Source organism: Cyanistes caeruleus, chromosome 2, assembly GCF_971803275.1.
Source record: "Cyanistes caeruleus chromosome 2, bCyaCae1.hap1.1, whole genome shotgun sequence".
Classification (NCBI taxonomy): Eukaryota; Metazoa; Chordata; class Aves; order Passeriformes; family Paridae; genus Cyanistes; species Cyanistes caeruleus.
Window position 1 is genome coordinate 35090715 of NC_141702.1, and position 27421 is coordinate 35118135.

Consider the following 27421-nt stretch of genomic DNA (forward strand, 5'->3'; position numbering starts at 1 on the left):
GATGACTGCCCTTGACACACTACGAGTCATGCCCTGGAACTGATGATTTGTCACTATTACTCCCTAAGTTGTTAATTAACAGCATGGTCATCCCCATATCAACATCAAACCAGTAACAGAGAGGGCACTGATGGACAGAGCTGTACCCGCACACCAATTCTCAGAGCTGCAACAACTGCTTTGGCAGAGGCAGAAGGGAGAGAAGTAGCACTTTTACCTTCCTTTGGCAAACAGAAGGGAAAGGTTTGCAATAGTAATACAGACAAATTATACTGCCAAAGAACACCCATGCTGCATTAGATTGGTTTGTTTGTTAAAATGAGAAAATGGGTGTTTGAAACAAAAAAATGAGGAAAGCTATTAAAGTAAGCATTACTTTAATATGTATTTATGTATTGTTTTATGAGTAAAACTTGTTAAAAATCCACTCATAAAAGGCTTTTTCAAAATCTTTTATAAAGGCTGGACCAGCAAATTAAGATTTACAGAGAAAAATCTTCCACATATTTTTATATGAATGAATTTTTATAAAATGCTGTGAACAGGCTAACATCCTCTTTTCTAAGCCTGTAAAGAGGATGTCAGAAAAAAACCCCACAAAACCAGATAAGAAACTGCAGAAAAGGCAAAGTCAAAACCATTCTCACATCCCTTACTATTTTAGGAGCGCTTTAGATTTGAAGCTCAGGTATTAAAAAGACTAAATTACCAATGTGATTTTCCATGGTCACAGTAAGATGAAGGCTAAAGACAGTTCTGAGATTAATTATTTGTATTCAATAGATTCAATCATATACTTCTGTTGTAAAAAAAAAAAAAAAAAAAAGAAAAAAGATTTGTTAAGACATTTTAAAATAATGGGAGTATTCTACAGATTTTCTACATATCCTTTCAGGAAAACACCCAGTAATTGCTCTTTTAGCAAAATGTACATTGGCTGATTGCCCAGCTGTCTTTTTTGATGTCATCCTGTAATTTCATACACTGAGAGATTTTTGTGAAATCAATTAAGACTTTTACTGGTAACAGCTAAAATAAATAAAAAGTACAGACATTTTATTTACTTACAATTGGTATTAAATTTTAATGTCTTTATTGCATAAAGGTATTTTTTAACTTAAAATTTAAGTTATTTACAACAAAATATACAAGGCAATGTTAAAATGTCACATGTCCATTAAACAGTGCACAGCAGATCCAAATGTGTGTTCACTCACATCCAGCTTGACACAGAGCTTGCTTCCTTTGGACCCTGTTAAACAGGAAAAGGGGGAAATTTACTTACTAAGTTTGAAAATGTGTATTTACATGGAAATGACTGAAATGAGCTGCAATGATTAATGGTATCTGAAAACATCCACTTAAAACCAGAGTTAAGAAGACAGAAGGCTACTGGGTTTTAGTACTATTTCTTAAAATAGATGTTTTCTTCTTTCTCTACAAGGTCTCACCTCCCCCATTCCTAACTGCTATATACAGTTTTCTTAACACAGCAATTTTCTGCTCTGGATAAATAGTATTGGAGAGATATTTTTTCAACTGGATTTCTTTCCTTACTCTGCTCAGAATACTTCTTTTCCCTTTCAACTGTCCCTTTTCCTTGTATCCTGTCTGACAGACTCCCAAGGGACGGGCTGTAAACTATCTCAGAGGAGTTTTTCAGCTCTTGGAGCTTGCTCACTTACTCATGCTGCCATCAAACACAGCACACATCAAGTGATCCAGCATATATCCGCACTGGAACGTGCAGCAGGAAATACCTTCAAGATACCAATCTCAAGAGTGGGAAGCAGACTGACATCCCCACTAAGGAAAATCTTCCCATTTCTCCCATCACTCTTTTCCCTGCCAAAGGAGCAGTGCTCAGAACAAAACTTTTGGGATGTTCAGTTTCCCCTTTAAAAGCTGACTGACTGAAATGTTTTTCCATTCTTCACTGTAACTACAAAAACATTTTGGTATGAAGCAACTGAAAAAGGACCACTCTATGCTTGTCAGAGAGATTAGGCATTGGATTGATTCCCCCCAATACAATGGATAGATAAGAACCAGTCATTATCATTACTTTTAAACTTCCCCACTGCAGTTGTCAGGAAGAAACAATTCTCTTTCCAAGTGGCTGCACAGAGCCAAGTGTCTGCAGTGATTTTGTGAAAATGTTTTTACAGCATTGGATGAAAACCACTGCCATCCCTCCATCCATACTCTCTCCACCTTGCATGTCCCCTCTCAGTCCTGGTACACTGAAAATCAGGTCCCACTGCCAAACATCACAGATACAGCATTTTGTTCTGTATTATCTGAAATAAGGAAATAGCTCAAGCTCCCAGTTGAACTATTTTTCTTCCTTTCCTTTACTGAAATCTGGGCTGCCCTTGCTCTGTCCCCACCGGCTTCAGTCAGAAGGGACAGAGGACAGAGGAGCCCACCCCTCACCTTTGCACCAGGAGCAAAGGTGGCATTAGAGGTCCCTGCTCAGCAGGTGGTTATGAAACACTGCACAACAGCACTGAACAGTGTCAATTACACAGGAAAAAACAACAGATTAAGAAGTAGAAAAATATTATCCTGATTTACCTTGAATAATCTCTCTCTTGATTTGTTTTTGAAGAGAAAATATTTTTCCCATTAAATATACACAGCTATGAAATCACAGCATGGCTGGGGTTGGATGGTGCCTCTGGAGGTCACCTGGTCTAGACCTCCTGCAGGGCCACCTGGAGATGCTCAGGACCATGTCCAGACAGCTTTTAAATATCTCCAAGGATGAGCATCCCACAGCATCCCTGGGCAACCTGTGACAGTGCTTGGTCACCCTCACAGTGAAGAAGTGCTGATGTTCAGAGGGACCTCTGGTGTTTCAGGTTGTGCTTGTTGCCACTGGTCCTGTTAGTGGGCACCACTTGTTCTGTCCACTTTGTACCATCCCCTCAGGTGTTTATAGACATCATTAAGACCCTCTGAGCGTTCTCTTCTCCAGCCTGAAGAGTCCCTACTCTCTAGCCCCATCTCATAGGAGATATGCTCCAGTTTCTTCATCATCCTCATGGCTCTCCACCAGATTCATTCCAGCATGTCCATACCTATCTTGTACTGGGGAGCCCAGACCTGGACACAGTACCCCAGGTGTGGCCCCACCAGTGCTGAGCAGAGGGGCAGCACCACCTCCCTCAACCTGCTGGCAACACTGCTCCTATTGCAGCCCAGGATACCATCAACCTTTTCTCCAACTTTGTGTCTTTCCTGCTGGCTTGCCCCCAGCCCATCCTGGCACCTGGGGTTGTTCTTCCCCAGGAAAAGGACTTTGCACTTCCCTTTGTTAAGTTCATGAGGTTCCTGCTACTCTGTTTCTCCAGCCTGCTAGGTCCCTTTGGAAGGTAGCATGGTCCTCTGGTGCATCAGCCACTCCTCCCAGTTTTGTGTCATCATCAGCCTTTGCACACTGTCCCATCATCCACGTCATTAATGAAGATGTTAAACAGGACTGGAGCCACCAGTGACCCCTTAGATAATTCCCCTGTTACCGGCCTGCTTCCAATTAGACTTCATTCCATTGATCACCACTCTCTGGGCCTGACTGATACTTTAAAGACTATCTAAATGCCACTCATTTTTTTCCATAATCAACTGAAGATTATGTTCCAATACCTATATATAATTAGCTGCTGAGATACAAAACCAGTTCAGCAGAGTAAAACAGCAGGGCTAAGTCAGGTCTTTTTTTCTGCACTCAAGTTCCCAGGCTACTTCCTCAGTCAGCTGGGTCCTCTTTCACCTGTTTTTAGCTGTCTGAGCACTGGCTTGAGGAGGGCAGCTACAGAGCTGAAGCACAAAGTAGGTCAGACTTGCTGAGCCAGCCTCATTTCACTGAAAACAGTGGAAGTGTCCTGGCTTGTTCCACTAGCTTGCACTTGTTTCTGTTTGTCATGCAAAAAAAATTGCTGCTGGCACTCCACAGTTCTCAGGCACAGGGTTCATGCAACAAACATCTATTGCTAGTGAGGGGGCTTTCCTAACTTGTTTAGGGTTTTGTTTTTTACTAGCTAACTAGCAGGCATCTTCCTGCTTGCCATGAAGACTAAACTAAAATTACTGTGTAAAAATCTGTGAAGGTTTGATATACATAAGTACAAATATCAGACAGATCCCAAACCTAATGATATGCATTTATACAGCAATTTCTGCTGTGCAAATCCTTTCTCCTTTATTTGGATAGCTGAAGTTAACATTGCAGTGACCAAACTAGAGGTAAGAAATCCTCCTGCCAGATATTCTCAAGAAAAATGCTGCAGCTTGACCTGAGTTTTGCATGCAGAATTCCCTTCCTAAATTGGGAAATGCATAAAAAAGAGCGGAGACAAATCAATCAAAGAGAAAGGCACAGAGATCCCAAATGCTGTTATCTGTCCAAGTCTACTGAAAGGCAGCTCAGACTTGCTGCATGCTAAACAAATGGGCCCGAGCTGACTCAGAAAGAGCTAATTATCCAAAATGTACATAATCCAGATTTCAATTATTTCGACATACTGGAAAAACACCCCTTTTCTCCAAAATTCAGAATTAATATTAGGAATTGAGAACAACAGCAAAGATGCACCAGTGACCAAACTCAGTAGTAATATGAAGAATTCTACAGCTCTCAGATGGAGTTAGCACATACCTTACTCAGCTCTGGAAAGAGCTCTTGAATCCCAATGTCCAGCAGAACATAAGTTAACTAAAAGAAAATACAGAAAATTAAGGACACGCCAAGGCAAAACCAAGGCTTTTTTATTCTTAATTCTGAGTAACAGCTCACTCTTCTGCTATATCAATCACTTCAGGAAGTCCTGTGCCAGAAGGCAAATTTGACACATGTTATGAGTTACCTGTTTGTTGAGCACTGGTTGCTGCAGTCCATCAAACAGAAGCCTGATGCCTTCGTATTTAGCCTCTTCCCCAATGCACTTGCCTATTAAATCTAGACCAAATTCCAAAAACAAATACACATGTCATGAGGAAGCACTGCAAAGCAGATTTATGATGTAGTTATACAACTCTAGTTAATTAACAAGAAAAAACCTGCTTAAATTAAAGTAAGAGTTCAATTTTTTTTCTGTCTCAAATGGAAGAAAAAAAAAGCAAACCACTCTTTTGGGTTCATCCTTTTCTACTCCCTTTCCTTCAGGGCTCCACACCTAAATAATTACTACACTTTTTATAATATAAATGTTTTTATAATATAAATGCATAAATTTATTTTAATGCAATATTTAATAAACCCCAAGCTGATTTTTTAGAATTAATCTCAATTAAATGGTCCCCTTTTTCCTAGTTTATACAGTGCAAGGAGAGCTCAAATTTACCTTCCAGCTTAATCATGTGCCTTTTTTAATACACTTTTCATCTGGATAAAATACAAATTGTAGGAGCATTTAAAGATGAAAAATTATGGTATTAAGCAGATGTGCAAAGCTCTTTATTTCCATCACCATGTCTTTAATAATCACTATGTTACAACCTTAGTCAGCAACAATTAAATGAAAAAACTGAGCTGCTGGATTTTTATACCTGGTATTCCAGTCAACTCAAATCTTAGCAGCCCAAGTATTATTTGATTTGGAAAGATAGTATGACTGTATTTGGGTTAAATATCTGCTTGAACAATTAACCACACTCATAGAGGCAGTCATGGAATACAGAACCTGGAATATATTTCATCATTTCTTCAAAAGTCTGCTTTGCTCGTTTCTGTTTATCCTGGGGAGAGCGAGGCTCGGTGTTCTCACAGAACACGGCATCTGCAGCGAAGACACATTGAAAAAAAAAATATCTTTAGGCAGCTACACATCACTGACATAGAAATGAGTTTTGGATTGTGGCTTCAAAACTGAACCTCTTCTCTGTATTGTGTTCATATGAAGGGAATTCTAGTCTTGTCATACTTTTTGCTCACATTAGTCCCATCAAATCCAGAATACCACCCCAGTTTGAAGGACAATCATCTTTACACGATTTGTTTCCATTCATTTCAAAGTTTAAAGCATTCTCTCCTAAGTTTGGATCAATTCTACTTTAGGTTAGTTATGATCTCCCTACTCACAATTTCCCTTCTGCTTTCAAAACTATAAGCAGTGTTTACACGTTGTGCTAAAGCACTGTCTGGAACTGTCAAAAACTTCAAATTTACCTATGAATGAGAAGGCAAGAATTATTATTCATCTGACATAACAGGTGCTCAGTTTTGGTCTTAGGCTCTGAAAGCCTTACTGCATTCCTTTTTTGCCTTTCACAAGCTTCATTTTTGGTTTGATAAGAGCTGTTTTGACTCCAGAGTTTTGGCCAGATGCGTAGTTAGGATCAGACCGCAGTCAGGTAATACGCTACAGTTGCAAGGTAATTTAAAAATTTTTTTTAGTCACTCTCCCCTTCCCTTACTTGAAAGTGAAGAACACTCTAGCCCACTCAAGAGCCAACCACAACAAAGGAAACAAAATAATTAACAATAGAAGACTGATGTAGTACACAAGTGAAGTAACTTGATGACTTCATGAAACATTTGTGCTGATACACTGAACCACCTTTACTATGTTTCTCTTGTTCTTTGCACACCCGAGCAATTACTATTCATAATGCTTTTCTTCTGTAATCATCACTGACAGACAACATATGTGACTCAACATCTTTCCACAAGCTTTCAAGTTAGTCCAGGCTCACTTGATTTTTAATACTCCACCAGTGTTAGTCAGCATTGCAAAGTATAGCACTCAGCAACTTCACTGAAGAGATTTCAAACACCAGACTAAAGCAGTATTTTTTTATCAAAGATGTAACTATTACTGACCTCTCAGCAGTGTTATCAGAGAAACCAGCCGGTGCTCCTCAAATAGTTGTTCTAACTTGTTATGCAAGTAATAGTCTGTGTAAAGTTCCAATGTATTTTTGAAGAGAATTCTTCCTCCCATCAAGAGATGATGCAGCCAGTCAGGAATGCGGAAAACTACCCTACCTGGAAAGTCACAGCAACATCTATGAGTAGTAACATATGTGAGGGTCTCCTAATATTCATGATAAGATCATAATTTATTCAAAATAAAAAATAAAAAAAAAAAAAGATTGCAAGCAAGAAAATAATATTTCAGTTTTGTTAGTGCACCACTGAAAATATTCTCCACAGTGCTTATCAAATACTTCCTTTAGCTATTTCTATTAATTTAACAATTCCAGTTCCCAGAGTCTACCAGCAGCCTCGACCTGAGAAAAGGGATGAGACCTACTCTCATAAACTCATGCTACTGAGATGCAGAAAGATGGAGACATAACAAAGCAACTAAGAAATGATGAATGATAAATTACATTTTAGCACCACAATAAAGTCTTCTAAGGAATGACCACGTTACTAAGTTGCATATTAGCTTGAACTTGTTGAGTTATATATGACTGGTAGAGCAGAATTTCATTTCTTACCAGAGACTGTGAACTTCGTATTTGGCATGAAGTATATGAATAATTAAGAGAAATCACTTCTTACCAACATACATTAAGTAGTCATAGACTCCTTCTACAGTCATCATTTCCATGAAGTAGTTCTGATTTTGTCGTCTTTCTGTATTCTCAGACCGGTTTGCATTATTCTTGAATAAATCATTAAAAAGCTAAAAACAGAAACATAAGACTGAAATCACTGCATTCAAAGGCAAAAGGATAGCCAGCAGTTCTTCGGGTTGGTTTCTTTTTATAGAAGTAGCTTCTTTCCAGAGCTTTCAAAGAAATGATATGGGATGTTAATTTGTTTCAGGTTTTGTTTTTCATGTCTTTCACTTTCCAATAAAGAGCACATCACATGTTGCCATGATACACAAGAACCAAAATACCTGGGTTCAGAACAAGTCAGCACTACGACATTAATTTGTGAGCCTTTCTGCTCCCACTGCCTTCTTCCAATCTAAACAATTGTGTCATTGTAAGCATCTAGACTTTTATCACAGGCTATGACTTCTTTGATGTACCCTCTCTGAAAATGAGGGGCTAAGTGGATACAGAGTTTTCTGCCTTAAACCACAAGGGAAGCCTATAACATCAAAGTATTCCTAAAACTTCCTGTAAGTTTCCACTTTGAAAGAAATACAATGGCTTCTAGACAAAATATACAAGTTTTTTAGATAGAGAAATAGCTTCTTCCCCTGCCAGCTTAATAATTTATAGTAAAATCTTTATGAATTAATATTTGGGCTTCTTTACATTTTTCTTATTTCTCAATTATATTCCTTTAGACTTCTACTCTACATCATCACCTTCCTCCCTGATCTCTCTATTTCCTTGCTTTTGGTTCTTTCTGAAAAGATACTCTAATTCTTGCAAAACTCCAAGAGGCTCTTCTCAGCACACCAAAAGGGGACCCAAGCCACCTTCGGTAGTAGCCCTTACCTCTCCTGCCCCCAAGTCTGTGAATCCCAACAGAAGGAAAGGAAAAAGTCTCTAAATCCTGATGCTTTCCATGTTCAATACCTAGCAATCCCTAGCTAGCAATTTATTTTAAATTAACTTACCCCAAAACCAGTTATGTCTAGATATAAAATAGGACTTACACAAAATACTCTGTATTATGAAAAGTTCAAAACTTTACGCCAGGGTTCTAAAAAAAATATTAGACCTAGAAGAAAATGCAACATAATCATAGAATCGCCTAGGCTGAGATGATTGCCACTCAGAGGGTTTTTTTTACCACTCCCAAAATGACATTAGTTCCAAGGATTAGTTCCAAGGAAGTAATTTGCTTGTATGTGGTTCACTTTCTGTACTGCAATTCTCCCCAAAATAAATAAAGCCCAAAACATGCAGATCACAATGATCTCTGAACCATGCAAGTCTCTAAAGAGAATGCTTTGCACTCTTAGGAAAAATGACATCAGGATATCTGGCAAGAGTCACGCTTTTGACGTGTATTCCTTCAGGCCCTCTCTTTTGTTAAGTGCTAAGCTGCTGCTATTACCTGCACAATATTCACTCAAATTAAACAACATCAACTTATTACATAAATTACATAAAAGGACAAATATGGCTAATGCTTTGGTGGATGACTGGTATCCAGGAATGTAACAAACCTAAAAAGAACATGTAACTATTCACACCTGTTTTATGGAAGCATCCCTGGTAGGTTGTTTAAAACACTCTGTATGAACTGAAGACTACATCCTCCTAAATACTGAAACCAGAACAGCAGTAAAACCTTAGCTGTAGTATTGTAACTTAAACAAGAGCCTCCACCCCATGACCTGACAGAGGTGATACATACTGAGCCAACTCAAAGCAGCCCATTGTGCAGTGTAGATATAGGTTCAGAGCAGTGTCTGGAGGCCAAACTAAATCATTAATAGCAATCTGGTAGGTAACCTATAAAAAAATCAAACATGAAGGCCAGCTTAAGGCAAAGCTTTTTGACTTTCAAGTGTGATTTCCACTTTCATACCAAACCAGAAACAGTGTCTTCTGAATGCTGACTGTACCTCCATACACGGATAATCTGTGTTGCACCTTAAACAGTAACAATTCCTTGATCAGAGGTGCACTCTGAAAGCATTTCAGAATGCAATCTGCAGTGCATTAATGCACTGCAGAAGCCATAATACTAAATGGCTTTAGACCTCTACTTCCATGTTTTACACTTTCCAGTATCTTGGCTCAGGAGAAATTCTAGTGAAAAACACACAATTGGTTATTTAGTACAGAAGTTGAGATTATACTCACAATTCAGATAAGCACAGGATTTTGCTTTAGATGTTTCTGTGCGTGTTAATATTTGAGACTAACACCACAAACCTCAATGCTATCATTAGGTAATCTTTAAAGATTAAACAGTAATTAAAATTATAACCACAAAATATTTGTAAAAGGTTTACAATGAGGAAATTACATGAATTAGTATTGATTAATAATGGGAATCAAGCCCTTGAAGTCAGTGAAAGATAAAAGGCCTGTATTTAGAAAAAGACCAAAGTAATCCCTTAGTATTTATTTACAGTACAATAGGCTATCATACCTTATTGGGAAAAGCAAACAAAGGAAGCATGAATGCTCATATAAAGTGCCTCACAGGAAAAAAAGTTACTCAATGCCGAGCGCATATGCAAACATATACCCATACACTCCAGCAGCACAGGTGTGAACTGCACAAAAACAATACCATGACTATCAACAATATCTACTGCCAGAGGCATAAACCTCTCTCCTGCTCTTCCTGCTCATTTAAAAAGTACAGAGGATTATACCAAAATGGTAAGAAGAAAGACTGTATACAGTGTCTGAATCCTATCAGTCAGTGTAAGTGACCACATCTTCCTCTAAGCAGCTACTCCAAAACATGTATTATAGTGCTGGTGCTCCAGAAACAGCTTTTATTGCTTTTGGCAGGCCATCACAAGCCAGCAGAACAATGCCTTTATTGGCATATTTTGCAAAGTCTGCATCAGCTGAGAAGTCCTGACCTATTATAGCAAGTCTGACAAAAGTATGTTCAGAAGATGATCAAGCTGCTTACAGACCTTCAGAACAGAAATATGGCCAGAAATCCTGCTAGTGCCCCTAGGAGGGGGAAGAAGAGCTTTTTGTTCACTTGTGTTTTTTTTAACCAGGATAAAAACTACTGGTTCTTTTTCAACGAAGCAGGTTGGTAACTCTTGTTCTAGTGGATCTGAGACCAAATTAAATCCAATTGCTCCTCATTATACTGGGGTTGACTACCCACATTCACTGTGCATTTTTAACTGGACATCTTTCCACCAGTATCTAAAACAGACAAACATACACATGCCTCAGGAGTATTCAAAAGGAAGGAGCATGAAGATCAGTCAGAGCATTAGGCACATTTCTGACTGAGCCTGCCCAGACAGACCTTCAGGGATTTCTTAGGCAGTCTGCTGAGGAGGAGGGAGCCTGCATGTACCCCACTTGTAGCAGCACAAGCACGGGGGAATGTGCATTGTCATCTGAGCCCAGTCCAAAGTGCTAAAACTCAAACAAACAGATCTGTCTCAGAAAAGACACACGGTGGCAATACAAGCATTAGCTGGAAATAGACTGTCACTTATCAAAAAATTGAATTGCATGTTCTTGTCACAGATGAGCACTCAGGAAGTGCTAACCTTTTATCTCTTTGGCTGCCTGCCAGATCTCCATACGAACTCCATACAGGCAGCTCACACAGTCCTGGTACAGACATTTGGCATTCACCTCCTTCACCAGCAGTGAGGTGCCTCACTACTGCACAGCAGCTACCACACAGAATCACAGAATGGACTGCCTTGGAAGGGATGTCAAAGATCACCTAGTCCCAGCCCCCTGCCATGGGCAGGGACACCTTTCCCTAGACCAGGCTGCTCAGAGCTCCATCCAACCTGGCATTCCAGGAACGAGGAATCCACAACCTCTCTGAGCAACCTGTTACAGCACTTCACCAACCTCACACACATTTTTTCCTAATATGTAATCTAAACCTACTCTCAGTTCCATTTCCCCTTGTCCTGTCACTAAATGCTCTTGTAAAAGTCCCGCTCCATCTTTCTTGTAGGCTCCCCTCAGGAACTGGAAGGCTGCACATCTTCACAAAGATGTCGTATCTCACAACAGAAGTGGAAGCACAGAACTGAACAACTTAAGTCCATGCCACATGTATCAGAGGAGTAGGAAAATGTTACTCCAGTCTACCTTTGGTCTGGCCTTTGGACTGAATACCCTCAGTGTCTGCATTCCTAGACAGCATTTCCCAGCTTGGCTTCATCTGAAATAATTTTAGTTAATGAGTTCTAAGACAGCTTGCTAGTATGAGAGAAAATGTATGGTCAGTTTTCCTCACTTCTCTAAAATGGGAAAGGAACATGACTTACTGTACCTTCTTGTTATTTTCAGAAGTGGGACTCAAAATGGTAAGTTCAGGCCTGCTTGGTTTAGGCTTGGGAGATTCACAGGAGTTGATAAAATTCATGATGAATGGTTCTAAATGCTGACCTTTCTGAAAAAAAGATATGAGTGACCTGTCACTTGCTTAATTATAGGAAAGTGGAAACAAAAACAACAAAAAAAGAATTTTCAAACAAAGTTTTGATTAGCCTGTAATTTAGTAGTATTGTAAAATTAACTAATTAAGTTAAGATACTGGCAACCTGAAAGACTTACCTCTTTCATTAGCTTTCCTGGAACAGATTTTATGATTTTACCTATAATTAGAAACAAACACTTTCTGTTATGACTGATTTGAAAGACATTTTGCTCTACTAGATTTTATGTACTTATTGTCTAGTAGTTATTTAAAAATACAATAATTTTTAAAAATCTGCTTGGTTTTTTTTCATTTGGCACAAAATCCTATGAAAATAGTCTTGCACATAACCAGCCTGTAGTAGTGATTAGTACTCTTCAAGAAAAGATATTTAAAAACCATTAAAAGACATTAAAAACATACAGATTATTAATCTGGACACCTTTAAAAAAACTCCACAACTAAGTACTGTAGGTCTACCTTTTAACTCTAGAAGAGTTTAAACATAAATAGCTCTAGCATAGTAACAGCAGTACTGCTACAACACCAGCACAGGCAAAATTCCCTGTATAGAATCATAAACATTTACCACAGAAGAAATCAAGACAACTCAGATTCTGTTCTTTCTATGGAAAAATCAGCAAATCTGGAGAGATTCTAGGTGGAGCCAGCCCCAAATCCCTGGTGAGTAAAATTTTCTAAATTGGACAGGTTACAGATGTGGCCTTAACAATCAGCTCTTGTGTCCTGATAAGGCTATCAGGATACGGCACAGTGACTTTGAATGCTGCAAAATGGAAGTGTCTAGGAATGGCTTTATTTTAAGTACTACAGTTACAGTAATATTTTTCTTATCTACATGTAATTAAATTTGGAATTTACATCAGAAAATATGTACAATGATCAAATGGTAACAATAAAAACTCTCATCCTCACAAAAAACCCTGCTGAAATGCCAAGACTAGTTATAATGCCCTTTATGGAACTGAAGCACAGTTTCAGGTAAGAAGTGCACCGGTGTAAACACCATAATTATGTATGGCTGGATCTAGAAGGACGACCTGAAACCAAAAACAATTCTTTTGACTGGAGGCTGAGAACAGAAATCCCACTCAACAACTGATGAAGCAGATTAAGAGAAGGGCTGCCCCAGCAGGACAACGCTGCGACCAGGAGCTACAGAAATGCAGCGGCACAGCTCAGACACGGCTCTCTGGGACCACACTGACACAAGTGGCACAAAACATGAAGACAGAATGGCCATGAAGTTGACCTGACCAGCTCAGGGCCACTATTCTGAGACAGCTACATTACTGCCAAGTCACACTACAGTTGACTTTTTCTATTTATTATGAACTACTGTCATTAGACATTAGAATTTCTCCATTTCCATTTGACCTGCCTGTATCACACACACTGCTGCCTCGAATTCTATTAAGTAGCTCATGTTGGAAAAGATCCTAACACCAACCATTACTAGAAATATAAAATATTGTAGTTTTCAGAATAAAATAAGAGGATGTTAATAAATTAAAATCCAAAGGTAGTCTTGTAAGTGTTTATGCCATCTCATCTACAAACAATGATGGACACACGCGGATTTGACTTGTGACAATACCAGAAATTTTCTTGAACAATGAAGTTTTTAAGAGAAACCTTATCATCTTGCTTGCTGACACAAAAATTCAAAAGCAACCACTTAGAACACTTTTTACCAAAATTTCAAAATGTCTTTTTTTTCTTCAAGGAAGAAGTATCAGTGTATCCTACTTGCTGAGCTATAATTTTAAGGGCTGTGAAGGAGCAGAGTTCTTACTTCTTACATTACCAAGAGTTACCTATTCATTACTACTGGCATTCACAGAACCACAGAATTCAATCACAGCATCCATGGCATTATTATTTGTCAGCATAAAGAAGTAGTATATTACATACCAAGATTCACATCAGGCAACATTTTATCAAGAAACTGAGTCTCTCCTCCATTAGGGGACAGGAAGTCAGCTAAAAGCTGGCTGTTACTTAGTTCTGGATGCTGAAGAAGTTTCTTTGAGACAGAAGGAACAGAAGAAATATAAGTATTTTTAAATTAATCTTTAAAAATCTGTCTCTGCATAGCAAAAAGATATTCAAGAAGCATTATATTGCCACATATATTGCCATTTGCAAGAGATTTCTGTTTTCAGTCATGTGAAACTTTAACGTTGCCCACTTGCATCCCTTCTCTAACTATAAAGTTACTTGGAAATAAATGAACCAAAAACCCCAGATATTTTTTTTTTTAGTTTCATATAATTAGTTTTAGAATATTCTTTGCTCCAAATGTCTGTTTGATACCTGAAGATATTCCTGAAACTCTTCTCTCTTGGATTTTAAGAACTCATAGTTTTTGGGGCCAATGATTCTCTTTGATGGAAGCTGAGCATCAGGAAATGTACCTAATAAAGATATCAAGGAGATTAAATTATACTTGCAATGCAGTAAGCACTGAGTATTTTAAATTTCATCTAAGTAATGAATGGTAATCACAGCAGGGGGAAAATGGCTTTTCAAATGATGAACATACCATGAAATTCCGTAAGCTTTGATTCAAGCACGTAAAATTCAAGATATCTCCTGTAGACAGACCAGTGTTCGGGTTCATGTCCAACTGGAGAAAAAAAAAAAATTAAAAACAAACCATGTTTTATGGCACCTGAGAGACAAAATTAGCAACAGCAAATGTATGCTGGATTACGATAAGAAAAACCTGAATTACATTAGCCCCCCAACCTGTTGTAGTAACAAACTTTAAGGTACTTTAAGTGTTACAGTAAAATGCATAACTGGTAGACAGATATGGTACTAGCAAGGAAATTATCACCTCATTTATGGGATCCCTGCAATTTAAACAATGGAGTGCTGCATAACTTTAAGATGGCTGACTATATTGGATCTATTTTCAAACTTCTATCCAAATGAATTACAGATATAGCACTTGTTGAATACAGTCCTCTGCACCACTAGCTTGAATGCTGATCATTCTTAATCCTATCACTGAAGATATCACTAAATGCCTCTTAAATACTGCTTATTGTGGAAGTATTAGTCTCACTAACACAAATCCCAGCAGCCTTAGGATGTTGCTGTTTTTCCCCACTCCACATGGACATATTGCTATCTAGACACTGTTAAACTAACTGCAAGCCACAATGGATCCTAACAAGCAAAACATTTTCATTTCCTAAGAACTGATTTTAAGCTTATATAAAAACTTACTTGTTGTTCATTATTCCAAAGTTCAGAGTGGATGAAAAAAAATGTTCCAGGTGTTTATTAATATGAATTTTAAGGTAAGTATTTTTGGAAAGAGAACATTTCAAACTTTGGCATGAAGTCTAAATAGAACTGATTCATGCTGAGGAGTCAGTTCTCAGCCTGCAAACACTAAATGTGATCATTTATTTCTCAAACTCATTTTCTTGGAACTTTCAAGCCATTATTTTGAAATCAGAAAAATACATATACAAAACACGCTGAAAAAGCCATCAGAATACGGCACACTAGAATATTCTGAGTTCACTTTCAAATGCCACTTTATTTTTCTGCAACATTGCATACCTGCCCTCCTATCATTTCTCTCTACATCAATGCAGAATACAGGAATTCTCTCTTTTCTGTCTTTTCTTTCCAAGGAGGGATCATCAAAAAAATCAACATATGGGATGCTGATTTTCCACGCAGCCAGGTTGCGGGGTGTATTCGGGGTGGTAACAGCCTCCTCGGGAGAATCATCTTCCATCACCATAACACCTTCTTCAATCTGTAAGGAATCAGGCACAGCGATCTCCAGCTCTATTTTAATTGGTACAGTCTACCTCTGTTTCTAACCAATTCCTTCCTCCTCCCTTTTTCAAGTTTTGCATTCATCCCCCAGCCGTGGTTTTACCATTGGCTCTATTCATGACTGTTTAGTATAGAAGAAAAACACTGACTTGAGACATCCAAGGCAAATGAGAAAGGACAACAGGCTCCTGATCTATAGAGAAAATGCTGCATCACAGACCAACTCAACAGCAATTTCTCCACTATATTATTTATGGTTTTAATTTCTTGTGACAGGCTGCAGATGAAGAGCCCTGCATGAAGTCTTGTGCAAGCCTTACTACTCAGAATTGGAGAAAAAGTCATTGCTTACAAAAATATCTGACACTACTACTTTTGGTACCTCTCCATACTAAAACAATAAGCTCAGAAGCACAGAAACTGGGGGTGTGACCTTGGCTTATGAATGAATACAGTGAAGATAAGGCAAATTAATCAGAAGCCAGCACATGAAAACTGACAACAGCAGTAATGGTTTTACTCACAAAGTCATCTTCTCCTTCATTTAAGTTATAGTTAGGCAACATAGCTCCTTCCATTGCAGAACTCTTGAATACACCCTTTATTTTGTTCCCTATTTTGCTGATTCCAAATGATTCTCCTCTCTTCTGTGTGGTCCTAGGATTACAGAAGCCATAGGTCATAAAGTTCACAGTTCACACAAGGCATATTATCATGCAGCTGCTCATTAGGCTGTTGCACAACCTTTGCAGATATGAGAAACAACTCTATAAACAGCTAGCCAATATATTAATTAAAATACATTTATGGTAAAACTGTTCTCTGATCAATCAGCAAAATTTCTTGATTCCACTTTTAAGAGACATGGGATTGTCATGTGCTTAACCACAAGTAAACTCTTACAATAGTAACCCAGTAATTCATGACACAGAATAAACAATTAGCTAGGTAAAACAACTTTGTTTTGACAGCAGAAACTGTGGTATTGCTACAGGTATGTACATCAAGTAGGTCATTAACTTTGTCCTTTTCCATGTACTTGTATTTAAATATTTATCCTTTTGCCAAGTGTAGATGCATTTTTTCAATGGAATTTTACAAGCACACATCACTCAAGACAGATCTCAGTTTTTAAGCAGCAGAGACAGACAAAAGGCATGTGCAAGGAGCAAGATTGAGCATGAGCGAAAACAGATGCAACTGAAGAATCCTGGCTGGAAGAGCCAGTCTGACTTAAAGATGGAGAGTTTTTAAAGTCTTGCCACTTACAACAAAGTGTCCAAAAACCAACAAACCAGGTACAAAAAAAAAAAAAAAAGATACTTGGGCAGCAAGCACACTCCTTACCGAGATAACAGATTTTTTATTATTCTTATGCACTTTCACAAGTCCTGACACTGACAAGTATGTATTCCATAGAAATGCTAATAATTCTGGGACGAAAAATGTTTCAGTGGAAATCAGCCTGAAGTTAGTTAAGGTGATGCAATAGACACAGTTGAGAGACAAGTTAAAAAAACAATACAGTGAACTGCAGAATCAAACATCCAAAACAAATTTATAGGCTGATATTAGATGTACAGTTAGTATTTCAGAGGACAGAAAAATCCTGCATATTTTTCCTTTAGAACAAGAAACTACTGCCTGCTGGGAGTACAAAGAGAACAGCAGCATCAGCAGGTAAAGCATTTTCATCATTCATAAAACCATGCAGACAACATCAACTGCTGACTCCAAACATGCATGTGCACGTTACTAATAACCTTCCTGTTTATAATTTTACACAGACTGCGTACATGACTTAAGTTGCGTAAATAATCCACTGTTTTTCCAAATCTTTTGCTTTTCCTATCTCATATAATCATCAGCTCCAAAGCATACTGGCACCATCTATTTTAATTATCTCCTCTATGCAGACAAGGCTGCTTGGCTGCTTGCAGTCCAAATCCATATTTGAACAATTTTACTCCATTCTTGAGCAACTTCTGCTACATGTTACTGCACTGAACTGAGCTGTTTCACATAATGGACCTTACCTGAATCACGTTCAAAGTACTTCTAACGCTGGGCTAAAAACCACAGACCTTGATCAGACAAAACTAGCTTTTCTGGAAGACTAATATTTCAGATCTCTGGCTTAAATTTGAAGGGAGTTTTTATCATTCCTCTGAAAACTAGTGCAGTTTTCAAGAGTTTGAGCAAAAGCATTGATTTGCACAAGGTCAGCGATTTGATAATTGGAGGCCTCCAGTCTCAAAGCAGTTCTTTCCCACACTGACCATGCTCCAGGTGAAGGCAGCATTCACCTGTGCCTGTAGACAGCTGTATGGAGCCAAAGCTCAACCTGACAGCTAGGAATCAACCCCTCCAGCCACAATGCAGAGCCCAAAGATTACTCCACGTGAATGAAAACCAATCACTGAACTGGACAAGTATAAAGTAACGAACTAGAATAGTATTCTCTTCGCAGGAAGAGGCAAATTCAGAACAAACACCGGTGAATGAAAGGGTACATAGACACTCCACAATATATGGAGAGAACACAGGATTGGTTTGGCAAAAATCCTTCATCACAGATCACATTAGATGAGCATGGAAAAGAAATCTGTGGATTGACAGACAACTGGATGACCTGACATTTCAAAGAAATGAAGCAATAAAAATATATATATACAAAAGGTATCATGATGAAAATCTAATCAATCCACTGGCTAAGCAAAAGTAGAAGAAAGACCCTGAGACTAAGTAGAGGAAAAGAGATGGGACTAGGATAGGGGCAGGTTCAAGATATGAAGGACCCAAGATGACAGGAGGTAGCCAGTTTTGAACAGAGACTAGATTTTTTTAAAGACATGTCAACAAATATATATACACATCAAAAACCTGTTGGAAAAACATCCCACTCCCTCTAGTGCTAATCCATATAACAGCATTATTAGACCATCATTCTATAGTTGCTTTCTCAGGAGGGGTCTCTGTGCAGTCTACAGGCTCCAACATTCCTGAAGAATGATATGACAACAAGAGCTTGGAACAGCTCTTTTTTTTTTTTTTTCAAACATTCCAAAAGTAACACATATCTAACATTAAAACAATTATTGTTTACTCTATAAGAGGGAATTGCAGACTGAAGACTGCAGCAGTCCACTGTGCACCATGGCATTCTTTAATCATGGATGGTTGCAAAATCATTTTCCCACAGGATGCCTGCCTCACTCAGTGCACTGAACAGATCTTGGCAGGTGATGAGCCAGGGCTATGCAGAATGATGCTGTGAGCCTCTCTGGGTCAAGAAGGACCAGAACAGTTGTATATATCAGACAAGCCAGATATTAACATGCCTGTGAAGTCATAGTAACATTTCCTTTGGCTGACTAAAATCCATACACACAGCTAGGAGAAATGCCGAGCACATACTGCTGCACTTGAAAATCAGTGAGCTGCATTTATAACTCAAGAACTCCTTATTGCTCAGTCAAGCAAGTTATAGCTCAACACGCTGAACTGGCACAGAAAATATAAAAGTATCTAATTTCCTTGATTCTAAAACTGAAAAATTAAGTTGAAAAATTTCCCCTCCTGACTAGTATGAGCAATCTATGTCAAACAGATGCTCTGATAAACTCTAAGGAAAAGTTCATAAGGAAAATATTATTTTCTGAGTTTGGATATCATGTATTTAAAGAGGCATGAATAATGAGAAAGCAAGCACTGGACGGCTACTAAGGCATTAATGAGTAGTCACTTACTACCTACAGCAAATTATAAAAAACAGCATATGTTGTCATCCAACCTGTAACAGTCTCAAGAGAAGCTGCAGAGAGAACTAATTTGGACAACTGTTGGGTTTGAGTGCTTAAAAATCATAAAATGGTTATATATTTGCATGTGATGGTAGACAATGATCACTCCAGATACAGCTTGCAAGATAAAACAAGCACATAAGTGGATAACAATATGACATGGAGAAAAGGAAATTTCAGAGCAGCTAGCAGTCACAAGTAAAAAAAAAGCTTCAAGCTCTGCAAATATATTTCAAAACAAATGACAGACTGTTCACAGCAGTTTTAATGTACAGCAAACACATGAAATTAATAATTAAGCAATTTCTAAACACTTGTTAAGAGGACATGGGGAGTAAAGATTTTTGTGAGGAGAAATGCACCTCAGTCCAGAGAAGACAGTCATGTCTTTTAAAAATAAAATGAACAGTTAATTACGATTATAAAGACTGATGAAGCCATGGGAGATGCAGCATAACTAACACACAACATTTATTGAGTGTTAGATAGACTTACCGCAAGTCATCCAAACTCAGGCTACTTCTGCAACAACAGGCAAATAAATTACCTCAAAGCCCAGCAGGAAACAAAGATAAAACAAAACCAAAACAACAAAAGAACCCAAACCACAGCAAATTTGACAGACCTATCCCAACAAAACTGAATAGCTTTGACCATCACCATAGGTTAAGAAAAGAGGTAAGTGGTACAGTTAGGAGTTCCTGACCTAGAATCCTAAGAAAGTAAAATGTGAACAGTATCTGCACATCTCATCATCACAAGCCCAGTTACATCAGTTACTGAAACATTCAGGAGATTCAGCACAAGCAACCACCAATTAATGAAGAACAACTTTCATTCTTAAAGTTATCTGTAATGCCAAATAGCCAGATAACTTTTCCTATTACCTATGACTGTTCAGATGTCATATAGGAATCTAGCTCATTTGGCCAACACAATGAAAAGGCTGTGGACTTACTTCATGCAATAATACATGCCCTCTCCCCCTCTGTATTACTGTAGTATATACATATATAACACACTATAATGCAGTATAGTATCTGTATTAGGTATAGTAAAAGCCACTATTTAAAATTAAAGTATCTTTTTAAAAATTTTTATTTTACAGATTTTAAGAACTGTCATGTATTTTTGACATTCTACATAACCTGGTACCTAGAACCAATGGTACATCAACCCAGTAATTCCAACTGAGATGTTTAAATGAATTAACTAGAAACACTGTCACCACACACAGGAGTTTAATTCATTGCAGCTTCTGAATTCTGGACAAACTGATATGGGATAAAAATATTAAAATTTTAGATTCTGTTTTACTGAAGGGTCTGACTGTAAGACACCCTACACTGTCTTTGGCTGTGTTAACTGTGAAACTGTAAATATAACCTACCAGGCTAGAAATGATGGTGACTATTACATTGCATAGAACTTTCCACAGACTTAATTTCATGGGTTTTACTCCTAACCGCTCCCTGAAATTGTTAGTATCTTTTCTCCATGGTCCTTTAATTAGAAAAATGCTTTAATTTCACTGCTATTCAAACATGAGAAACCAGGATGTGTCTATTTCTGTTTGTGGTTATGGTATGTAGAAAATCAAGATATATATATATACAGTAATCCAGAAATCTGGGTATTTATACTACATAACAGCTTTTCTTTTTTTGTTAGACTTCCAACACAGACTACATTTAAGTAATGCAGTAATGTATTATAAATACATAAATGTGAGAGAGGGAGAGGGAATTCTTGTTGTCTCTTCCATGCTATCCAAATTAAGTTGACAGAACTGGAACTTGAAACACCAGTTATCATTGGTCACACACATTAAACATTTGGTACAAAACATCAGTTACAGAGTTAAAACTGATGACAAACACAATTGGTTATCAAGTTGTCAGAATGCTCTCAGTGTGACTTTTTTACATTCCAGAAACCCTTGACACTGCCCACCTATTGCCTTAATAGTTTTAATAGCACAGTATTTGTCCTGGCTGCAAAAAGCTATGATTGTTCTGTACAGTTCAAAGAAGTGATTCAAACCAAAAATTACACAGATGTCACTTCTTCCTCCCTTTCCACCTATATTTTCTAGAAGCTGTAATTTTCTTGTCTTGCAGTAAGGCAAATGTTTCCACACATTACCCGCATGCACGTTCCACTGGGATTTCATACCTACTTTTTGATCTGATTTTTTAACCAGCAGTACCTATGCAGTACACACATAGTACCCATAACAAAGCACATCAAAAATATGAGAAACAAAACTCATCTCTTTGCCTGTAATTACTTTCAAGTGGAGCTAATGCTAGAATAAGAAAGAGAAGGCAGAACAAAATATATGGAATAACATCTGAAATAATTCCTTGAGAAACCTTGATTTTTCCCCACCCCCTTGGCAGTGACTGCATACAATTCTGCAGAGGGAAATTCCAAAGCAACAGGCAAACTACTTGCAAGATAGGACCTCTGTTTCATGGAAATAATCACTGAGGTACCACAGTATCTTGTACTATAAACCAGCATATATACTGAGGGCATTCAAATTGTTCTAAAATGTAAATCAGATACATTTTCAGTAATGCTACAGATGCTATTTAAGAATATGCTGCAACAGCCCCCAAACAAAATTTGCTTATTTTGTAGCCTGAGATGCATTTTAAAAACTCCAGGAAGAAATGGCCTGTAACTTCCTCCTTTCTGTTTCTAAAAGCAGAGCACCAAAGAAGTGACCTACATGCTTTCATATTTTAACTGGATTTAAGAAGTGCATGACAGAATACTGCCAACCCCTGACATGAATAATTTGGGGGAATAAACCAGATTTAAAAGTCTAGGTGAAACCCCATACTCATCTCCAACAGAAGCTGAAGTGTGCTCAAGGTCACCCTACATGGAGCACTGGGTAGGAAAGGAATGCAGTTTGGGCTAGCTGTCCTTCATTTCATGTCTCTTTGTTAAGAAACAGAAGCTTGCCAGCACCACTGTGAGACAGCACTTCACCAAAGCTCCAGAGCCAGGCCTACACAAACTATAAAGACCACATAAAAGATGTCACCAATGGAGATATAATAAAGAGAACAATTGTGCCATTTTTGAAGAACAGGAGCAGGGAAGAAAGGTATGTGCCAGTAATACAAGTTTTAGAGTAGGCTGTTAAACAGGAGTTTGCTGTCAGGTGTAACTCTAATGGAAAGCAGAAAAGGTTAAATTAATCACTGTTACTCCTCTAGAAGAGGACAAGCATTAACATTTTCCACAGTGCCATGGATCTTATTTTATACCAAGAAAGCAAGCCTATCCAAATTAAAGACTGTCTCACTGAAGTTTTCCTTCTTTTGCCTACACCATAAGAGAAATTCAGTTGGGCTAGTCCACAACTGTCAGAGCCTTCCAAGACAAAGTGAAACACAAGAAATTATGAGATCTCAAGGTTTATCAACAAAGCCCAAGCCAACAATGGAAGATTACCCATCCCCACCACAGGAGAGGCCCTTCTCCTCCACAGGCTGAAGTATATGGCCCAAGCCCAGAAACAAGGCTTCTGATGCTACATTTCTGCAATGGAGCTGGGGGACAGAAACCACATTTGATCTAGGAGAAGTGGCAAATCCTCCTTGCCACAGTAAGAGAAGATTCCCCATCAAATAACCAGCTTGGTTTAACATAGGGTGCACTGTACCTATCCCTGTAACATCTCAAATCCAAGAAGACAGAGCTTGGCACTACTAAAATGGTATTATATATAAACAGTCGATTAAATCACCACTTTATTTTCATATAATCTTATTCTCAATGCATATTTTTTTTCCCTTCCCTCTTTTCAAATGTTCAGGTCTAAATCACATTTTAAATCCTTTAATGTAAAATACTTAATGCTGTCTTATGTAATAAGATGTCTTATGTAATATTGCTTGCAACATTAGTATGCAATTTGTTCATTTACAAACAAAAAAAAGTAGAGCTAAAAATTTAGTCAAATTAATAGCAGACAATAACAAAATTCTTACAGTTTAATATTTTGATGCTTTTAATTAAAAATTGAAGGAAACCACTTCAAAGTTCTACCATACCTACCTGTTAAACTTCGAATTGCGGGTTGGTGACTCTGCTCCCCTTAAAAGGTGCCTGAAGTACTGTAGCAAAGTATCAAAGAAAACACTGGATTAACTGAGGTAAAGGCTACTGTGCAACACTGAATTGCAAAATTCAGGAAACGATAACTGAAGGAAAAGCCAAACTGACCATAATTTCTAACTATCAGAATTTTACTCTGGAAAAGGACAGACCATACAATAATCAATACATGAGACTAGGACTATTTACTTAACCCTACATAATCATGAGATTATAACTACAAAGCAGAAATAAAAAATAAATTAAGCAGCAAAATCCATGTCTCCTCCTTGTTAAAAAATCAAGCATTTGAGGCATCATAGCGATCATGGGAGAGAGGACTACCAAAACCATTTTTGAGGAATGTTCTTTTTATTAATGCCAAGTAAGGCAAGTACCCACTCGCAGGACAAAACAATATATTCTGCCTCAAATAAATCCAAGAAGCTCAACACACAACCTGACTTACACACAAACTTCTGAAAGGAAACATGAATTCAGACTCACCCCTGTGATTAAAGAGTGTCCTACTAGAAGGCCTTAGACAGATAGTCAGCCCAGTTCAGGGAATTCTTAAGGTGGCATTTAGACCCCAATCACACAACAATCTTAAATACCTTGTAAATTGCTTTGAGCTATCTTCTTGAAAACAAACACCAGACTTTTAGGTGCTGGAATGCATAATGCTGAAAAAACCTAAATTTTTGTATCTTTAAATACCATTATATTTTTAAAAGTAAATAAAGGGACTGTATTCTACATCTACATGTACTTTTGCACCACATTTGCAACCACAAAAGAAGGGGTGGAGAGGATTTTGTAAAAGCTGTGATATACACAAATTGTTATGTCAAAAAATGGAGTCTTTCTTTTATTCTGTGATGATGTGTTGGACTACAAAGAATTTTATTTTCCTACTGAGAACAGTCCAGCTCTAGAATATCAACTGAAGTAGAAAATGAAGCCATATTTTTCAGTTCCACATAAACATGACTGTTGTAAATAACATATCCTAAAAAATACAAACTCATTTTTAAGACTACTCCTCAAATCTTTCACACTTACCTCATCACTGTGACAGAACATAGGAGTAAAAACATTCTCAAGCAGAGAAAGGACGTGCTCATAAGCTTCAAAAAGACAGCGCATAGTTTGAAGTTTCACAACATCCATATATGGACCTTCAGCAACTATTAAAAAAAAATTAAGTATGAATAAAGATATATACATCCAGGTATATAAAGTTCATGTTGTTTTCTGGTCAGAGCTTGTGATTACTTTGCAAGCTACTCTAAGTTCTGCAAATAAAAAATATAAATAAATTGACAAAAAAGAATTAAGCACAATATAGCACAGGAATAATTTTTTAAACTGACAAAAAAGTTTGATGATATTCAGCAAAATTTGTTTTCAATTCATTACCAAATGCTGTTTAAATTCCAATGTACATTATTCCTTTCAAATGCCAACTTACTTTTTTGAATCTCTTCCACAATGAAAGGGTCAAATCTAATCTTGTCAATGCTTTCATCCAAACAGTAAGTTTTGTAAATTTTCTGTACTTCATCATGAAGAGACATCTTTTCACTATCCGATAGTTCTGGTCTCAAAATTCTGTCATTGAATTCCTCTGAGAAGTAAAGGAAAGAAAAAGCATTTCTTGATCAACGTGGCAGACAAATAACATCTTGAAGCACCCTATAACATCATCTCATTTTCCAGTAGGTCATTTGCAAAACTTCAAAATTAAAAGAAACGTAAGACATCTCAAAATCCTAGGTAATAAGGTAGCTGCCCTCTTATTAATTACAATTCAGATTTGTTCATAAAGTTATTACTAAAAATAAAACTCTACCGCAACTAAAATAAATTATTCCTTAACACAGTAAGGTTAAATCCATGAGGTTGTTCTTGGCGTATGAATGACTTTTTCTTCCTAAATTATCCAGATGCAAATTGTAGTTTTCCATTAGAATGATTGTCATATCCTCAAATAACCATCAGCACACATTTGTATCTTACCCACAGTCAGGCAGAACTGCAGTACATGGACAGCCCCCTCCTGTTTCAGGAAGTTCATAAACCGAAATAAAAGGTCTTGCTGATCTCTGATCTCTTTCAGCTCCAGTTTCAGTACCTGAGTACGTTAAAACTGCAGTCAGCCAACTTTCAAACTTTCAGTGAGTACATAAATAATGCAAGGAGTTGTAGAACAAAATCAGCAGGTAAAGTAAAACACTTATTCAAAACGGGAAAGAAAGTAAATGTTGCCTTTGCTTACAGATGGTTTTTTATTTCTTGGCTCAGCAAATTTCTGAAGGAATGGAACCAATGAAGAAGTAGGCTCAGTTGCTACCTCAGGCTGCAGAAAAAAAATTACACCTGGGTAAGAAAGCTTCACTCATGGGTTACCAAAATGCCACTACTTTAACTTTGGCAGTACTCACTGGACTATCATCAATGAAGATCAGCAGTAAATGGTTGACAGTATCCTGCAAGAAACACAACACAAGAAATAAAATTAATATTAAAGAAACTCAACAAAATAGAATTTCAGTACTATATTATAACCAAATTTAAACATGAGTATATTAATACTTCTTAAAAAGAAAAGCTGGGGAATGTACATTTTAGAATTGACCTCCAACGGTCTCCTCAAGTTTTTACAAGTCAGGGAACTTCTGAAGAGACCTGCACAGAAACATTCTTTACCCAGTGGAAGAAAGCCCTCCAAAGTATTTTTACTCTAAGTGCAAATCTAATGAACTACCAATACTTCCAGACTATAGCACTTTCTGTTTGCAGCCAGGTGATGCCAGCATATGCACTGCAATTTTGCCTATTAAAATACATGCATATCTAAAAACAATGGCAGCGTTGCAGTTTCAGAAGTAAATGCCCCCTAATTTGAAGAACTGAAGGAAAAAAATTTATTTCAAAACAGCTGAAGAAAAGGCTGGTTTATTTAGACTGCTATGAAGATCCACAGAGTTAACAGTTCAAGTCATTGAGCCCTTTGTAAACATAGCAATAGCAACTTGAAGATGTTTACACTAGCACAGCATTCTCCCATTTGACAGGAGCTTCATTTTCCTTCATTAAAAAATACATTTTCCTTCACTGAAAAACACATTCTTAAGAGATCACACCAATACTGTTATTTTAGTCAGTTCAGTGAGCTAATTCGTATGAACAAACAAAATAACTGGCCACAAGACTTCTTTTTCTTTTATCTAGTCAAAATGCACAGCAAGTAAGTCATTGCACATCATTTGCTTTACCACAACATACTTAGTAGGTAAACAGTAATTTTGAATAAATTAAGATTATTCTTGTGCTCCAAAGTCTTACAGGGTCAGCTAAGAAATCCATTGAGGGAAGGAAAACAGAACCAGGGAGAATCTCTCTTATGAGAAGGGCCAGGGATCTGAAAAGAAAATAAAGGAAAGAAAATAAAAATCCAAAGCAATATTAGATTACATAAATTTCTAAGTGAGGTTTCCAATGCTATCATATACTATTGGGAAATGTTTTAGGAATTAACAACACCATAAGCATGCCATTTTAACAAATAAAAAACCCATAAAAAAGGCATATGAAGGAAGATGACTTTGACATTCATTCTTTCACTTTCCAAAATTATTTTACCACATAGTACGCAGAT

The 27421-nt window shown here is 37.5% G+C and overlaps 1 protein-coding gene across 4 annotated transcripts in view; it reads right to left on the reverse strand.

Annotated features, from left to right (window-relative positions):
- Positions 1 to 1054: 1054 nt before the first annotated feature.
- Positions 1055 to 27421, reverse strand: part of SNX14 (sorting nexin 14) — a 45123-nt gene continuing 18756 nt past the window's right edge. For 2 of the 4 annotated variants that reach the window (XM_086876474.1, XM_086876473.1), the window contains exons 9-29: positions 27109 to 27184; positions 26205 to 26249; positions 26039 to 26119; positions 25780 to 25894; positions 25232 to 25387; positions 24823 to 24947; positions 23719 to 23777; positions 20137 to 20163; positions 16363 to 16495; positions 15614 to 15815; positions 14580 to 14663; positions 14351 to 14451; positions 13949 to 14060; positions 12151 to 12191; positions 11867 to 11986; positions 7511 to 7634; positions 6824 to 6988; positions 5685 to 5780; positions 4869 to 4960; positions 4661 to 4717; positions 1055 to 1252 (exon numbers count right to left, since the gene is read on the reverse strand). In XM_086876474.1, coding sequence (XP_086732600.1) covers positions 1214 to 1252; positions 4661 to 4717; positions 4869 to 4960; positions 5685 to 5780; positions 6824 to 6988; positions 7511 to 7634; positions 11867 to 11986; positions 12151 to 12191; positions 13949 to 14060; positions 14351 to 14451; positions 14580 to 14663; positions 15614 to 15815; positions 16363 to 16495; positions 20137 to 20163; positions 23719 to 23777; positions 24823 to 24947; positions 25232 to 25387; positions 25780 to 25894; positions 26039 to 26119; positions 26205 to 26249; positions 27109 to 27184 — 2050 coding nt within the window. In that variant the 3' untranslated portion in view covers positions 1055 to 1213. The remainder of the gene's footprint in view (positions 1253 to 4660; positions 4718 to 4868; positions 4961 to 5684; positions 5781 to 6823; positions 6989 to 7510; positions 7635 to 11866; positions 11987 to 12150; positions 12192 to 13948; positions 14061 to 14350; positions 14452 to 14579; positions 14664 to 15613; positions 15816 to 16362; positions 16496 to 20136; positions 20164 to 23718; positions 23778 to 24822; positions 24948 to 25231; positions 25388 to 25779; positions 25895 to 26038; positions 26120 to 26204; positions 26250 to 27108; positions 27185 to 27421) is intronic. The other 2 variants (XM_086876475.1, XM_086876476.1) reach the window with 1 other exon arrangement.